At 42.8% G+C, this 19024-nt stretch overlaps 1 protein-coding gene across 1 annotated transcript; it reads right to left on the reverse strand.

Moving 5' to 3' along the window:
* Positions 1–329: 329 nt before the first annotated feature.
* On the reverse strand, positions 330–9009 carry LOC137092263 (cytochrome P450 2K6-like). The gene is made up of 9 exons (XM_067456535.1): positions 8755–9009; positions 7985–8147; positions 4632–4781; positions 3069–3229; positions 2710–2889; positions 2476–2617; positions 868–1052; positions 646–787; positions 330–557 (listed from the first exon to the last, which is right to left on the reverse strand). Exons 1-9 carry the CDS (start codon positions 8950–8952, stop codon positions 370–372), a joined length of 1509 nt encoding a protein of 502 aa, XP_067312636.1. The 5' UTR covers positions 8953–9009; the 3' UTR covers positions 330–369.
* Positions 9010–19024: the final 10015 nt, after the last annotated feature.

Genomic DNA, 19024 nt, shown 5'->3' on the forward strand with positions numbered 1-19024 from the left:
GTAATCAATCTGGGTTACACTTCCACACGGCCATTAGAGTCCGTCTTTGGGCTAACAGATTGACCGTACACTCATATTTACCCATCTGCATACAACTATTTCCAAAGTGCTTCCATAGGAGCAATTTAAGTTTTAACTTTTTCCTTGGGTTTAAACTATAATAGCAACATTTGATTCTAATTATTTTAATGTGAAAAATACATTTACATATTTAAATTCTTATATATTTTTCTTACATAAGATTAGCAAAGGAACTAAGCTATTTACAATAGAAACCAAAGATAATACATGCAACACACACACACACACACACACATTAAATGGCCGTGTCAGTCCAATAAAAGGTAATATTTTACATTGTATATAACTTTAAGACCGCTTTACTGCACACAGTTTGTATGGTTTCGGGTTCAAGGTGAAGCCCACGACTGGAGTGAGATCCAGATCATCTTCAGACACTCCAGGAGGAGGAGTGAAGCGGAAATGCTGAAGGAGGGAAGTGAAGAACAGGAAGAGCTCCATCCTGGCCAAACTCTCTCCAGGACAAACCCTGCGGCCTGAAAAAAAAAAAAAACATAAGGAGAGTATTAACAAAAATCACATCTGATGGCATAATATAATTGGTGATTTAGAAGTCCACTGCACCTGCAGAGAAGGGCATGAAGGCGTCATTTTTAACAAACTGTCCCTGCTTATTTAGGAAGTGTCTTGGGTTGAAGCTGTCAGGAGTTTCCCACTCATTTTCATCCTTCAATACAGATACCAGTAGTGCAAACACACTGGTTCCCTGCACAAAACACAACTGATCAATGGTAAATGGTGAAAACACATAATCAAGAACACAGCATGCTCTTATTGGAGCCAGACCTTCTTGATGAGGTATCCGTTCAGGTGAACGTCACAGGTGGTCTGATGGGGGGCACCAAGGGGTATTATGTTTGCAAATCTCTGTGTTTCATGGATCACAGCGTCTGTGTATGGTAAGTTCTTTCTGTCTTCTGCCACTGGCTGACGTCCACCGATCACTCGCTCAATCTCGCCTTGGACCTCATCTTAGTTAAATTCACAAGAAAGTCCACAGTATGTAAGTATACAGCATTACTGAATACTTGACTGTGGTTGACACTTTTCATGGTTAATAATTATATTTTCAGACTTGTGCAATTCATATAATTGATTTATGACAATTAATGATTTAAAAAAAAATAGCACAATAATTCTAGTGGCTAGGGAGGTAGGAAATAAAAAATAAAAAAAGATTATGGGAGTATTCTTTATTTCTGTCTGTGGTGTGACAAGCAGCGGGGCGAGGGACCGCGAGAGCAGGCCGGTGATGAGTGTTAATGAGTACCAGCTGCATGACACACCGGTCTCGTCTCGCGGCCATGTGACGGGAGCATAAAAGGAGGAGCAAGGACAGCGGAAGACGAGAGAGGACCAGGCCTGGATTTTATGTTGAGTTTTGTTTAAAGTTTTATTATGTTTGTGTGGGCAGTCGTCTGTGAGGGGCTGCCCATGTTTTATTTTGTGGGTATTTGCGGGCAGCCTAAAAAAAAGTTTTGAAACATTCGCCGGTTCCTGCCTCCTTCCTTCCCATCTACGAACATCGTTACACTGGTGCCAAAACCCAGGAGGAAGGAGGGACATGCTGTCGAAGAGCCCTCGCTACTGAGGGGGATCGCGGTGCTGAGGAGGTCGGGCAGCGCGGATGAATGAGGAGCGCGAGGGCTGCCCGAGGCGATGGTGCTGGAGCGAGGAAGGTGGGACAGAGACCTCGCTGCCGTGCCCCTGGGTCGAGTTGGGGTGGCTGCCGTCCGAGAGGGAACGGAGGAGTCGCCGTTCTTGCCGTGCGCCGGAGCCTGCTGCCGTCTGCCTGATAGGGGAGGAGCAGAGAGCGCGAGGCTCGCTGCCGGGTCCCTCAGAAGGAGGAGTCACCACCGGCGGAGGAGGATCGAGCTGTCCACCAAGCGTCCAAAGCGCAGTCTCGGGAGTACCCCCCGGCCTGCGAGGGGCGATGGGGGTATGTGGTGTGACCAGCAGCGGGGCGAGGGACCGCGAGAGCAGGCCGGTGATGAGTGTTAATGAGTGCCAGCTGCATGACACAACGGTCTCGTCTCACAGCCATGTGACGGGAGCATAAAAGAAGGAGCAAGGGCAGCGGAAGATGAGAGAGGACCAGGCCTGGATTTTATGTTGAGTTTTGTTTAAGTTTTATTATGTTTGTGTGGGCAGTCGTCCGTGAGGGGCTGCCCGCGGTTTTACTTTTGTTTTGTTTATTTATTTTAAATTAAAGTTTTGAAGCGTTCGCCGGTTCCCGCCTCCTTCCTTCCCATCTACGAACATCGTTACACTTTCCTTGAACTTAAAAAAGTTATGTTCAATTACATGTTTTTTTTATAGCCATTTTTTTGTAATTATTTGTGAAATTAAAGTTGTTGCATTGATATGCTTTCAGATGGGCATTTGCAGCCATACCTTGTATTTCAGGATATCTGGCCATGAGCAGAAGACTCCAGCGAAGTGTTGTGGCCGTAGTGTCAGTGCCAGCAGCAAACAGGTTGTTGATTGTGTAATGTAAATTCATTGAATGGTACAAAGAATCTGTTTTGCCAGATTCCTGCAGAAACCATGACAATGAAAGCCAAAATATTTAAGATGTCAGAATATTAAAAAGGTTATTGCCATTTGATTTAAAACTATAAACAGTACCTCGTCCTTCTGCTGTCGTATCAGGAAACAGTCAGCGATTCCTCTGGGCTCCTGAGGGTTCAGAGTCTTCTTCAGACCATTTATTACTTCCTCACTTTGTTTGACTGTTTCTCTGAAGTTATTCACGATACGTTTATGATTTGGCACAAAAGGACGAAGCCAGGGAAACATGTTGTAGAGCTGCAAACAAGCAGAATTGTAAATAATCATAATGTAATAATTGAACACTGTACATACAGCATGACTAACACTCAAAATCATGCATTAAAAATAATACATATTTATTGTGTTTTGAATAATCAAAAAAATATCAATCCTTCTATGAATTATTGGTGGATTGTACAGCAATGTCTGAGTACCTGAATGGAAGCTGATCCAGTCATCTTCATATTTTCATAAGCTCGTTTGATCATGTGATGTAACTTAATGTTGGTGTACTCATATCTGGTGCCGAAGGCAATGGCTGAGATGACGTTTGAAACAGCCATGGCAACTGACAGAGTTGTATCAAATGGTTTTCCTGCACATGGGTGAACAAGATGTTAATACTTAAATCAGTTTCAGCAGAGCCGGCCCTAGACCTTTGGGGGCCCTAAGCAAAATTTGGTTGGAGGCCCCTTTGACCGTTTTAAGTAAGGCCTAAAAAAAGCAATGACTACCTTATAACTATACTGTAAATATTATATCTGTTTTTTGATTAAAAAAAAAAATAGTCTATTAAATTATGTTTTAATTATCTTTAAGAAGACATTGATGACCTGCTTTTCATTTATTTGCCAAAAAAAAGGAAAATGTTTATTGCTATCTCTACAGGAACTTGTGCCTTTTTAGCACACAGAGATTGAACTGAAAAATTAAGTTGTATTTATCAAACGGCCAACTTCAGTGTAACTTTATTAAGCCTTGCTTATACTCGATGCTTGCGTACGTACGAGCATCAGGGCGCGCGCGGCAAAAATGACGTCAACACGGAGTGCGCGAGACCCCATTTCGCTTGGCGGTTTGCACGTCAATTTTTTTACATTTGCATGCGGCTCTGCAACTGAAAAGCCATGAGCTCCATCTCATCTGATGTCTCATCACGCCTCAGTCTGAGCATCGAGTATAAACGAGGCATACGCGCAGTCAGCGAGAGAGACATGGACACCACACAAGCATGCAAATGGAAATGATTGCGGCCTGAAAAAATATCCAGCACATTTTCTTTTTATCGTGCGATTAATTGATTTATTGACTATCGCGACAGACCTAGCAATATATCGGTTTTAAATCAATAAACTCCTTTTTAAATCAGTATTTTGATTCAAATTATTTATTTATTTGGTAGTATCCATGTAATAAGCGGGATAATCTGTGTGGCGGTTGTTATTCGCTATAACATCCGCCTCGGTATATATTATCCTGACACTTACGTAAACAACTGTAGCATAATAAAAGGCAATACAAGCACGATTTAAGCTAATGTTAATATAAGACGTACCTTTATCTTCTTGCTTCTTTTCATCTTCCAGCCTCTTCTTTTGTCTTTTTTCATGGCCAGAAAGATATTTTTGTTTATTGTCAGACATCGTCGACGTCGGAGTCACTGACTGACTGACAGTCTGACAGACACTGCCCAGGTGACGAGTGACATCATCGGGTCAGTCAGGGTCAAGATTAGTGGGGAACTCGCCATAATAAAGAGCTAAATTAATAACAACTGTGCTTATCATGATGCCTGATAATGAGCGCTGTAGGCCCATTTCTTTTTATTTATTTTATGTTACTTTTGATGATTTTTTTTCACCCACTAGTTAGCAGTGACTCTAGGGGGCCCTCTGCTGGCCACGGGGCCCATTGCAATTGCAAAGGTCGCTTAGTGGCTTGGCCGGCTCTGAGTTTCAGTCACATTATTATCTTGTCCTTGTGGTTTACAATCTTACCTTCAAACTTCTCAAATTCCTCTTTTAAATGTTGTGTTTCTTCAATGATAATCTCTTCACTTCTTTTCTTGCCCATTCCAAAATCTCGCAGGTTCGAGAGAGCAAAGCGTCTCATTTCTCTCCAGTTTTCACCATTGGAAAACAGAATCCCTATAGAGGAATAATGTATCCATTACTCAAATGTGGACCTCACATTTCTAACTAGAATAATGATTTGCAACTATATACAAGACAATTCTCTTTACATCTACAAAAAATAAAAGTTCCTCTAGATTGGATTACTTTATCTTTCTGTACATTGGCCTAGCTCAATCTATGCTGTCTCAGTTACAGATGGTCCAAAATTCAGCAGCCAGGTTTTTAACAGTTATCGCCCTTGTCCTTGTCTCTTTTCGTTGGCTACCATTACAATCAAGAGTCGACTTTAAAATCCTTGATTTCACATAAATGGCACTGCACACTTCGGCCCTGGATTATATTTGTGTGTTCTTATTACACCATACATAGCCTCTAAATCCCTCATTCCCGTTGTAAAAAAAGATGCGATGGAGCTGTCTCTGTAGTCAAAGTTTACCTTTGAACATCAGGACCTCTCTATCAGTAGATGCTTTTAAGTCCAGTTTATACCCTCATTGGTAACACTTTACAATAAGGTTGCGTTAGTTAACATTAGTTAATGAATTAGTTAACATGAACTAACCATGGACAACATCTCTGTTCTAATGCTCTGTTCAGCATTAGTTAATATTTGTTAATGCATTAGTTAAAGGGTTAGTTCAACCAAAAATGAAAATTATTTCATTGATTACTCACCCTCATTTTGTTGGACACCCATAACACCTTCGTTCATCTTTGGAACACAAATAAAGATATTTTTGTTGAAAGCTGATGGCTGAGAAAGGCTTCAGAAAGGCCCCCATTGGCATTCAGTACATTTCCACTGACCCACTCACAAGACCCATAAAAGGCACTAAAGACGTCTTTACAAAGTCCATCTCACTACAGTGGCTTTACAATAATTTTACCAAGCGGCGAGAACAGTTTTTGTGCGCAAAAAAAAAATCAAAATAATGACTTTATCCACCAATTTATTGTCTTCCGTGTATGTCTTGGACGTGAACTCACGCGAAACCGGAGCTCCTCCTACTCTGGGTCATGTATTCGAATGGTGGAGCTGCGTCATATTCTCGCGTATGCGTCGAGTTCACTTCAATAACTTAGTGGATAAAGTCGTTATTTTGATTTTTGTGCACACAATAACTATTTTCGTCGCATTGTAACATTAATGTACAGCCACTGTAGTGAGATGGACTTTGTAAAGAAGTCTTTAGTGCCTTTTATGGGTCTTGTTAGTGGGAATGTCCTGAATGCCAATGGAGGCCTTTCTGAAGCCTTTCTCAGCCGTCAGCTTTCAACAAAAATATCTTCATTTGTGTTCTGAAGATGAACGAAGGTCTTACGGGTGTCCAACGACATGAGGGTGAGTAATTAATGAAATAATTTTCATTTTTGGGTGAACTAACCCTTTAACATGAACTAACCATGAACTTACCTCATTTCAGCATGAGTTAATCTTGTCACATATTTTCATATATTTTAATGCATCAATTCACATTAACAGTGGAATTAGTTAACATCAGTTAATGCATTAGTTAACATGAACTAACCATGAACAATGCCTGTAGCTTTATTTTACTGTACATATTTACATTAGCAAATTAGTAGTAGCAGTTAACACACACTAAGGATGAACATTTTTAACTCACCATTTGACTCTAAGGTCATTTGACCATTTGCTTTTGTGTAGCTTATTAACATTATTTAATAAGCCATTGATTTGGGACTGTCGGTAAACAATTATACAGTGGAAACCATCTGAACATAAACAGATAGGTTGTTAACTTCAACATTACCTGATGTGTAACTAACATTTGTAGACTCTTTATTATAATGACTTACCATTAACAAATGATTTATTAAATGTATTAGTGGTTTTTGAGAACCTTATTGAACCTTATTGTTAAGTTTACACTATTTCACAATTACCTGACCACATTAGTTATTGTTGAAATAGTGTACACTTGATAATAAGGTTTTCAAAAACCATTAATACATGCTTTGTATAATAATGCTGATAAGCTACACAAACACATTTTTACTTTTAGAGTCAGATGGTGAGTTAGAAATGTTCGTCATTCGTGTGTGTCAACTGCTACATAAACTAATGTAAAAAGTTAATATTTGTTAAAAATTAACAATTTGCATTTGTTAATGCAATTAGTTACATTAACTAATGTTAACTAATTGCACTGTTAATGTGAATAGATACAGTAACAAATGTGTGACTTAATGTTAAGAAATATTAACTAATGCTGAACAGAATGCTGAACAACCACGCAGTTGTTCATGGTTAGTTCATGTTAACCAATGCATTAACTGTAACTATAATGTCATTATAACCTAAATTCCGGAAACAATTCATTACAAAATGACTTTTTTTCTCAGATACTCATAATTATGCAACACGACAAAGCAGTAACACAAAAGGTTTGCTTCCTATTTGCAGAAATTATCAAATGTTGTGTACTGTTGTGTATCGTGTGTGTGTGTGTGTGTGTGTTTGCGTGTGTGTTTATGTTGTGCAGATATATATATATATATATATATATATATATATATATATATATATATATATATATATATATATATATATATATATATATATATATACTGCGATGAATTTGAGGAAACCCCAGAAAGAATAGCAACTGGTTTGTCAGGAGCTAATGGGGATCTTAATAAACAAACAAACAAACAAACAAACAAACTAGTGTCAACTAATACAACCTTATTGCAACCTTTGTTACCGACTTAGTTTACTCTCTCATGTCCGAGTGATGCTGTGTATGTACTTTTATTTTAGCTGGTGTTCTATGTTATGTATGTATGAATGCGTATACATTTTGATTGATTTTGATACTTGATCTCTTTATTTTGTTTGTATTTTTAATCTACTGTTGGTATTGTAAAGCAGGGGTTTTCAAATCATTACAAAAGTAGTGCAAGTAAACATATCTATTGAGATGCATTTCTTAGTGGGCTGCATATGTTGGACAAGTGTCTTATTTAACACAGCTGTATTAACTCATCAGCTGATTAGTTTAGTACTCCATGACCTGAACTGGGTGTGTCCAATAAGGGAGATATCCAAAATGTGCAGTGCGGGGGAGGCTCCAGGAATGATTTGAAAACCCCTGTTGTGAAGCACTGTGGATCAACTTTGGTTGTGGTAAATTTGTGCTCTATAAATAAAACTTGACTAAACTTGACGACAAAATATGTAAAACAATTACCATATCCCTGGTTGAAATCATGGAATATGGGGGTAATATCTCTGTCTCCAAACTCCTCTGAAAGGTTCACCAGTGCCTGTTTGACGGTCTTGTATCCTGATAATATTACCACTTTTTTGGGGCCCAAGTGCACCGTGTAAACTGAACCATATTTTTTTGACAGCTGCAAGAGAGAAAAGATCAAGAAAAGCTGTAAAAGTCTGTCAATGCTTTGCAGATGCATCAAACTCTTCATCAATGTTGTCCACATCAAAATATAATAAGTCCAATACCTGTTATCAAACATTCACATAATATTTTAAGCTGTTTACAACAAGCATGAATATCCATCTATCATTATTTTCATTTTAATTACATTTGTTTAAACTCGTTATTCATTATTCAGTGTAAATAACGTCTTGGTTACATATGTAACCCACGTTCCCTGAAGGAGGGAACAGAGAGGTACGTCGAACGTGTTTAATGCTTATGTTATACTACAAGTATAATCCACATAAATTATTCAACTCTTAAACATGCATATATTTGCATTATATTAAAACAAAACGTAATGCATAAATAAAAATAACTTGGCTATTATTTTACTCTTTTAATAGTTGTAGTTTTTGTTTAATAAAAAAAAATTGTATAGAATGTGCAAAATATGCAAAAAAACAAAAAAAAAACAAAGTATACAGGTCCTTCTCAAAAAATTAGAAATGAGAATGCCTTTTTACTTCTACTGTGAGGTCGCTAATCATCTGATTTTAATTGTTTGTTAAAGAGCTCACCTTCCAGAGGCTCATGTAGGTTTTCTTTAAGTCAAACATGAGCAGGTTCCCCAGCAGTGGCAGTGGTTTGGGTCCTGGAGGATCTCCTAGAGAGCTGGAGCTGATGGAGAATAGATAGACAACCAAAAACAACAGCAAAGCAGCAAGTAAAGCTCCTGTGGTGGACACATGCATGAGAATTGATTCCATTAAAGCCATAGTCAGAGTCAGAGATCTCTCCACAGCTATCAGAGATCAGTCATTAGGTTTGCTATGGGTCGTATAGTTTTGTTCTTAAGTACTTTGCAAGTAGCAGGAGGAGCCATCAGGTAAAGCAGAAAAGCCTTTATGCAAAAATAAGTTCCTCCAGGCTTAGTTACAAAATTAATACAATTTCAGCTTGCTTGTTACTAGTTAGACTTTTTAGTACTAGCCAGCTAACAATTGTTTTGGTTGTTCACTGTAATCCATTAACTCTGATGTCTGAAAAGATGCCAGCAACTTAACCTCACTTTTTTTTTTTTTTCAGTGCGAGACATAAAATACTTAGTATTTGTTTAAATATTTATGTACTTTAATGTAAATAAATAAATAAATATAGAAAAGCAAAAAAAAAAAAAAAAAAAGATATATACATTTATTTCCATATTTGTCACAGGGTGTTTTGGTGTTGGGTTCATGTTTCATGTTTTACGGTTTTCATGTTTTAAGGTTTTCATGGCACCCTAAACCCTCGTGGTCTTCCTCTGAGTCCAAACGTAATGCCGCTTTGACTGCCGGGAAGAAGTCCTCTGCGTAGCTCGCAAACTTGCAGGTTCAGCTGAAGTGTGCATTGAGGGCGCACGACCACAAGTCCGAAAGTGCACATGAAGTGTGCTATTTGGGACCGGGCCACTGCCATGTTTTGTCATGCACTACCTGGTTTCATCATGTGGTCTATTGTCATGTGATGCCATGCCCCCATGTGTTCCTGTCTCATGTTGTCATTAGCTGTGTCTCATTTCAGAAGGCTGCGTCCTCCGGAGGTCGCATTCGAAGGGTGCATACGTCATAAGGCCGTCTCATTATAAAAAAGTGAGTAGGACTCTCCAAATGCGACCTTCAAATGCGTCCTTCTTTTACAGTTATTCGGAGTGTGCATGAGGTGTAGCCTTCACGGCTGGAGATAACCCACAATTCTTTGCGTCTCCGTTAACAACCATCTTTTTTTTTTAAATATATGAAAAAACGGCACCACTGCCAGATATACATGCAAGCGTAGGTGTGGTGTTTAAATTAAGTAGTTCAAGCTTTTTTGTTGTTTTTTTAAGGTCTATTACCTCAAACAGATAGTTGTGGTAAACAGGATTACAACTGTTTAGTGCATTTTAAACGTTTAGAACAGTACATTGCTGTCAAGACAAGAAACATTTCATAGTCATTTTCAAGTTATAAATAATTTTCATTCATATAACTGCCGTGAGAGCGCAACGAGGCTGAACTTGTTGGCATAGCAACATGATAATTCCTGCCTGTGTGTCCTACGAAGGACGTCTCGTTTAATTCTGATTGAGGACACTCCGTATACTGCATCCTATCAATCAATCAATCAACTTTATTTATATAGCGCTTTTACAATCACGATTGTGTCAAAGCAGCTTCACAGTGTCAAACAGGATAATATTGCGACAAAATTAGATTTGGCTGTACAGTCGTACTGGAGAAAACAGTGATGTTATCAGCTTAGTTTAATTTAGGACGTGTCCTCCGGAGGACGCAGCCTTCGAAATTTAACGAAATGAGACACAGCTATTGGTTTATGGGTTGATCATTGTTAACAGGTGCCCCTTGCAGGTTCAGCTGAAGTGCGCATTGAGGGCGCATAGTAGCCGCAAAGGGGGCGCTCACAAGTACCCTTCTTTAAGCTATAATGACAAATGGGACACCCTACGGTCTTGTGGACTTAACGGTAATGCGCACGACCACAAGATCGAAAGTGCACATGAAGAGTGCCATTTGGGACAGGGCCACTGCCATGTTTTGTCATGCACTTCCTGGTTTCGTCATGTGGTCTATTGTCATGTGATTCCATGCCCCCATGTGTTCCTGTCTCATGTTGTCATTGGTTTATGGGTTGTTAACAGGTGCCCCTTGTCTTGCCATTAGGCCTTTTGTATAGATGGTATGCATCGACGTCACTTCCGACCCGCCGGAACACACCCCCTCAGCCAGGGCTGAGTGGCAGAAGAGCTGCTGCATGACTGGAGTTAATAGAGGAAACCGCGAGTATAGAGCACACGATCATCAGTTTAAACTATAGGTTGGGCTCGTTCCTTACAACTTACCAAAGATTCAGTGATCCATCAATAATGACATGCAGCCAGGAATTGTGATTTACTTACATTTTTATGAGCCTGATTTCAACTGATTTATAATCTATGTACATAGATATGTATCTTTATATACATATCTATGGCAACAGCGATGTCCATGGAGTCCGTGGACAAGCCTCCCCCAAGAGGAGCCTCACAGTACCACAGCAGCCCACGAGCCAGCTCCAGGCCTTGTCCATGCTCCAGGCCATGAGCCCGCTTCGGCTCCAGCCCACGTCCAGGCTTCAGCCCGCTCTGGCTTCAGCCCATGAGCTGGCTCCAGCTCCAGCTCCAGCTCCAGCCCCCATTCAGGCTCCAGCCCATGAGCCTGCTCCAGCTCCAGCCCATGTCCAGGCTCCAGCCCATGGGCCCATGAGTCCATTCCAGTCCTCCAAGAGCCCGCTCCAGCTTCGGCCCACAAGAGCCCACAGCTTGTAATAATTAAAGCTAATAAAAGCTTTTAAGCCCCCAATATTTTTTTGGGGGGGCAAGGGGCACATCAAGGCCACGAAGGCCACGCCGCCCTTGAACTGGCGTTACCGCCATGGCCCCTTGAACTGGCATTACTGCTATGGCCACCCATGCCTTCACCTGAGGGTCCAGGTCCCCCCACGCCACGAGGTCCAGGCCCGGCCACACTCCCAGGCCCGTCCCTGCCATGCCAGGGTCACGAGCCCACTCCGGCTCCAAATGTTTTGGTTATGTATGGGGCGGCCCCTGACACCTCCAGTGGACATTTGTTACATATTTATTTATGTATTTATTTCCATATATTTGTATTTATTTTTTTATTTATTTATACATTTATTTCTGCCAAAAGTCAAGATCCAAGATGAAACTGACCGAGTGATCGATGGAAGTCATCCAGTGCAGTGGTGGAAGACAGGAAAAACTTGCAATACACAGACACTGTGATTCATGAAATGGAGAGACTAGCCAACATATTTCCCAAAAATCTACCCCATAAGACCAGCTGTGACATTCACTGTAATTTAAAAACATCATCAAGAAGGTCGGTTTAAGATAAGAGAATGAAATAAAAACCATCGAAAACCAACCAAATGAAAAAAAGATCATCTCATCCCTCGCGGTCCTACACCGCGAACAATATCAGGCACTGCTGGACCTTAGGATGGATCAAGAACGGAGATTTGCGGCGATCGTCCAAAGCCAGCAGGAGGACCGCGAGAGGTTCCGGAGCTGGCTCGACCGGGAGCCTCGCGCCGAGGCCGCCGGGCAGACCGGCGCACCGGTTCACGTGCCGTTGCACAAGATGGGGCCACAGGACGATCCCGAGGCCTTCCTGGAATTGTTCCAATGGACTGCGGAGGCCTGCGGGTGGCCCCGTGCACAGTGGCCGGTGCGACTCATCCCCCTGCTAACCGGAGAAGCCCAGGCGGCTGCCCAACAACTGCCGGTGGCGAACCTCCTGGTCTACGAAGATCTGAAGAGGGCCATCATCCAGCGGGTCGGTCAGTCGCCAGAGCAGCACCGTCAACGCTTCCGCTCCCTGGACTGGGGCGAGACCGGCCGGCCCTTCGCGATGGCCCAGCAGCTCCGGGACTCCTGCCGCAAGTGGCTATTGGCCGGCGGAAGCGACGTGGACCACATTGTCGATCTGGTGGTGCTGGAGCAGTTCATCGTTCGGCTCCCTAAGCGAACAGCCGAGTGTGTCCAGTGCCACCGGCCCACGTCACTGGAGACGGCCATCAACCTGGCGGAGGACCACATGGTGGCGTGCCCTGGGGTCGGCGAACCCCCACTAACATCTGCCTCTCTCTCTCCCCCCTCTGCTTCTCTCTCTCTTCCCTCTGTCTGTCTCGCCCTGTCCCTCTCCCTAGGTCCTGCCCACCGGGCCCCCCTCGTATTCCCCACCGAGACCGGGGCGGGATGGGCCCGGGGCAGTTCGGGAATTCGAGGGCCCCGCCCAGGGGGGCGGGGCTGATGGGGGCGGGAGGGGACCATGCTTCCGGTCCCTCCCTCTCTCCACGTCCATTGTCCAACCCACTCCCCGCCACTGGGGCGGCGGGTAGGCCTGGGCTGGCCTGTTGGCGTTGTGGGGACCCGGATCATTTTGTGGACCGGTGTCTGATGATGGACATCGGGACAATGATCCGGGTTCCGGACGTCCCGCAGGCCACCCCCGATCAGGCAGGAGAGTACCAAATACCCGTGAGTATCAAGGGGGGTACATATTAGGCCTTGGTGGATTCAGGATGTAACCAAACCTCGATCCATCAAAGCCTGATGCAGCCGGGGGCATTGGATACAAGCCGCGTGGTTAAGGTGCGGTGTGTGCACGGGGATGTGGTGGAGTATCCGGTTGTCCCAATCACGATTCAGTTTAGGGGAGAAAAGCATAGCGTAGAGGTGGCGGTTAGTCCTCACCTCCGGCATCTGCTAATTTTGGGGACAAATTGGCCCGCATTTTCGGTTTTATTGGGGTCGTTATGTGCGGATGCCACTTGGGGAAAAAAGGCTCGGATAGGGACAGCGCGAGTGCAGGTTGGGGAGACTGAGACGGGACCACTGGGGACGGCTCCAGAGGAACTGAGCGGGGTCGAGAGACTGATTCTCTCGGACCGCGATGATTTTCCTCTGGAGCAGTCACAGGATGAGACCCTCAAACACGCCTTCCAACAGGTCTGATCCATCGACGGCCAGTCTCTCCAACCCGCCTTGCCCGTCACCTATCCCTATTTTGCCATACTAAAAGATCGGTTGTATCGAGTGACCCAAGACACTCAGACAAAAATGGATACAACCCAGTTGTTAGTTCCTAAGAGCCGCCGGGAAATGCTTTTCCGGGCGGCTCATGCCAATCCGATGGCGGGCCACTTGGGACAGGCGGCCACGCTGAATCACCTCATGACCCGATTTTTTTGGCCAGGTATTCATGACAACGTGCACAGGTGGTGCGCGTCTTGTCCGGAATGTCAGTTGGTAAATCCACTGGCCGCTCCAAAAGCGCCATTGTGCCCCCTCCCATTAATGCAGGCCCCCTTCGAAAGAATTGGGATGGACCTCATCGGGCCATTAGAGCGATCCGCACACGGGCATCGTTTTGCGTTAGTCATCGTGGACTACGCAACACGATACCCGGAAGCAGTGGCCCTCTGCAACATTTTGGCAAAGAGTGTTGCGGACGCACTGTTTCGTCTTATCTCCCGGGTGGGGGTTCCGAAAGAAATCCTCACCGACCAAGGCACGGCGTTTATGTCACGTACATTACGCGAACTGTACGGATTATTGGGCATTAAATCCATTCGAACAAGCGTCTATCACCCACAAACGGATGGCTTGGTCGAGCGGTTAAATCGCACCCTTAAATCCATGATCCGTAAGTTCGTACAGGAAGACGCCAAAAATTGGGACAAGTGGTTAGAACCCCTCTTATTCGCCGTGCGGGAGGTCCCGCAAGCCTCCAAGGGGTTTTCCCCCTTCGAGTTTCTCTACGGACGCCAGCCTCGGGGGGTGCTGGATGTCCTGCGAGAGACTTGGGAGGAGGGACCGTCCTTGGCGAAAAACGAAATTCAGTATGTACTGGACTTTGGAACAAAACTCCACACACTGGGGCGGCTATCCAGGGAGAATATGTTGCAAGCCCAGGACCGCCAGAGCCGGTCGTATAACAGGGGTACTAAACTACGCAAATTCACACTGGGAGAGAAAGTGCTTGTATTACTCCCTACGTCAAGCTCCAAATTAATGTCAAAGTGGCAGGGGCCGTTCGAGGTCGCACGAAAAATCGGGGATCTCGATTATGAGGTGATACGGTCCGATAGGAACGGGGCTCGTCAAATTTATCACCTCAATCTCCTTAAAAAATGGAATGAGGTTGAATCAGTGTTGTTGGCAACGGTGATCGGGGGAGAGGGTGATCTCGGGCCAGAGGCGAGCATCAAAGCACAATCAGTCGCGCTGGCCCCTGGTGGAGATCACCTCTCACCGTTCCAACTCGCTGATTTATCTAAGTTACAGGCGGAGTTTGCCGACGTGTTCTCGCCCCTACCGGGACGTACCGACCTGATTCAGCAGCATATCGAGACCGAGCCGGGCGTGGTAGTTCGTAGCCGGCCGTATAGATTACCTGAACACAAGAAAAACGTGGTTCAGGAAGAATTGGGTGCAATGCTTGATATGGGAGTAATAGAGGAGTCCAACAGTGACTGGGCGAGCCCGATAGTTTTGGTTCCTAAAACCGACGGCTCGGTCAGGTTCTGCGTGGACTATCGCAAGGTGAATGCTGTGTCGAAATTTGACGCCTATCCAATGCCGCGGGTTGACGAGTTGCTTGATCGGCTGGCCACGGTTCGATTTTATTCGACATTGGACTTAACAAAGGGCTATTGGCAGATCCCCTTGTCTCCATTGTCCAAAGAAAAGACAGCTTTCACCACGCTGTTTGGATTGCACCAATTTGTCACACTTCCATTCGGTTTGTTCGGTTTGTTTATCCCCAATTATTCGGACCTCACCAGCCCTCTGACTGACCTTACTAGAAAGGGGCTACCAGATACGGTCCAGTGGACGGAGCCGTGCCAGTAGGCCTTCACCCGAGTTAAGGCTGCTCTGTGTGGCGGGCCGCTTTTACACTCCCCTGACTTTTCTCTCCCCTTTGTGTTGCAGACTGACGCGTCGGACAGGGGTTTGGGCGCAGTCCTGACCCAGGAGGTGGAGGGGGGAGAGTGGCCGGTGCTGTACATTAGCTGCAAGCTCTCCAAGAGGGAGGCTAAGTACAGCACCATCGAAAAGGAATGCCTTGCCATCAGGTGGGCCGTTCTCACCCTCCGCTACTACCTCCGCTGCTACTACCTGGGGGGGGAGTTCACCCTCTGTTCGGACCACGCTCCTCTCCACCGCATGAAGGATACCAACGCGCGGATAACCCGTTGGTATCTAGCTCTCCAGCCTTTTAAGTTCAAGGTGGTCCACAGGCCGGGTGCTCAGATGGCTGTGGCCGACTTCCTCTCCAGAAATTGGGGGGTGGGGGGGGGGGTGTAGGCCAGACGGCTCCCCGTCCTGAGTCGGGCGGTGGGGGTATGTGGCAAGGGGGGCGTGGTTCAGCGAGGTCTGCAGCGGGAGGGAGAGCCGCGGGACGAGCGGTAAGTGAGTGGGTTGGACGCAGATTAATAACACGTGTATCTTGTTCCAGTAATGGGCGTGGGGAGAGGATAAAACGCCTGAGGAATCGGAAGCATGTGAGAGAGAGACGGACTGCTGACGCACCCCCTGAGACTCTGAGTTGCCCGGATACCGGAAGGACTGTAACCCGGAAGTGAAACTGTTATTGCGTGAATGAGGAAAAGATACACACTGAAGTGTGAACACTGTTGTTTTGAGTATAAAAAATAAAAGACGTCAGCAGTCCAAGCCGACCCCTTGTCCTCTTCCTTCCTTCCTTCTCGAATCGTTACATTCTTGGAACAGTAACATTTCAGCCCCAGGACCCACTTTATATTAGGTGGCCTTTATAAACTTTATAAAAAATATATACTACTATGTACTAACATTTTAATTAATCATTTGATACAATACTCTTATTGTGTAATTACATGTTTTTACATTGTACTTACATTTTAAAAATGCCTGCATGTAATTACGTCTGAAATCAATTTCTGTAGTTACATTTGTAATTACACAGCTGGAACTTCCCTTACACCTAACCCTACACTTAAACTTACTCACACCACCACACCACTCCACTCCCTAACTCTACCCGTATCCCACCTCAGTATCAGCAAAGGTATTTTGCAATACAGTTTGAACACAGTAAGTACATTGTACTTATATTTTGATGTAAGTACATAGTACTTAAGTACTACAGAAATTAATCACAGACGTAATTACATGCAGGCATTTTTTTCAAATGTAAGTACAATGCAACAACATGTATGTACACAATAAGTGCATTTTATCAAATGATTAATTACAATGTTAGTACATAGTAGTTAAGGCCACCTGATATAAAGTGGGTCCAACATTTCTAGCTAGTAGTTTGCCCTTTAGCAAAGTGCTCCAGTTTCCCAATATTCCCTTACTAAGGGTTTGTTTACATGACAATGATTTAGTAAATTAGAAAATGTTCCTTTGCATTTTCCATGTACAGACTTTAACAAAGATCAAGAATATACAGTGTGTGTGTGTGTGTGTGTATGTATATATATATATATATATATATATATATATATATATATATATATATATATATATATATACACACACAACGTTGTGTCATATAACCACTTTCACTGAATTTAGATGTGTGGTACATGCCAAAGTCACATAGCCTACATTTAATCAAAGGGAATGGTATAAAATGAGAAACACATTTCAAGAGATGTATTGTACGTACAGTATATGTTTGGTAATTTATTCTAAAGCTTCATAATTTCATTATTTTGGATTATGTTCATGGTGACTGAGTGATTCTGATGATGACACCAATAGCACTCTGTAAAAATTTCTGTTCAGGCTGATCGTAGTATTTTTTCCTCTCTCATTTAGTAAAGTGTGACATTACAAGGTAATCTTTTTTTTAATTATTATTATTATTTTTTTTAGTTAAAATAAATGCGTCAAATAAAAACCGGCAAGGCTGAGGCATGCACCAAAACAAAAGAAGTGTGCCCTTGAAATTCTGGTGGCTAAACATCAGAAGAAATAGGGTTTAACTTGGTGTACAAAGTATCCCATATTGATGCATGTGTAACCAGTGGGATCTTCAGTTTTCAGTTTTGAGTGTTAATAAAGAAGCTAAGATGATTTCCAACATATATAAGTGTCCTGACCTTGGAGAATGTTTTCTCTATCACGCAGTGTTCTCACCTTTTTTACCCCTCACCCGTTTGCATGCAAGAACATACAAGCCCTGAAATGTTAAAATTGTATATATATTTGATAATAATAATAATAATAATAATAATAATATATATATATATATATATATATATATATATATATATATATATATATATATATATAAAATATTAGGCCTTGTTATATTTTGTAAATAAAATCATGACTAAAGGGGCTGAATCAGCATTTAATTTTTAAAGTTAATCAACAATGCATTATACTCTTGCTGCTTGTTAATTTCAGCCAAAAGTCGAGATCCAAGACAAGCTTGACCAAGTGATCAATGGAAGTCAGCCAGTGTTGGAAAACAGGGAGAACTTAAACAGACACTGTATTCAATGAAATGCAGAGACTACCCCATAAGACCAGCTGTGACATTTTTTTTTTTTAATGAAAAACCTCATCAAGAAGATCTGTTTAAGATAAGAGAATGAAATACAAACCCGATTCCAAAGAAGTTGGGACACTGTACAAATTGTGCATAAAAACAGAATGCAATGATGTGAAAGTTTCAAATTTCAATATCATTTTTTCAGAATACAACATAGAAGATGGGAAAATGTATAATTTTAAGAAAAAAAAAAAGTTGATTTTAAATTTCATGACATCAACATATCTCAAAAGCAGACTCAAGCAGAACATTGCCCAAAGCATAGCACTGCCTCCACCAGCTTGCCTTCTTCCAATATTGCAAAAGGGCACTTTCACTTTTAAAGGGGCAACAAGGTCTGTATTTTTATTTATATATTTAGCATCAAAAACTATATTTATAAAATTATTAAAGAGAGATTTAAAAAAAAGATTACGAAGCCGCCTACTAGGTGGTGGTTGTCAGTCAGTTTCTAATCACTGGTGCGGTTCAAACTCAGTCAACAATTTGAACTCACAGTGATCTTACCACGTGGTCACACTGTGAACAATGGGAGTTCACAGTGATCTAAAAGTATAATCTCACAGCACATTCACTGTGTGCTCAAACTATGGCCAAATGTGAGGTCAACTCAGCCAGAAATGTTATTGTTCTAAGAAAGTTCTAGGAACATTGTTATTGTTTTCAGTATATAGTTTTATTTTGTTACCAA

Source organism: Pseudorasbora parva, chromosome 2, assembly GCF_024679245.1.
Source record: "Pseudorasbora parva isolate DD20220531a chromosome 2, ASM2467924v1, whole genome shotgun sequence".
Classification (NCBI taxonomy): domain Eukaryota; kingdom Metazoa; phylum Chordata; class Actinopteri; order Cypriniformes; family Gobionidae; genus Pseudorasbora; species Pseudorasbora parva.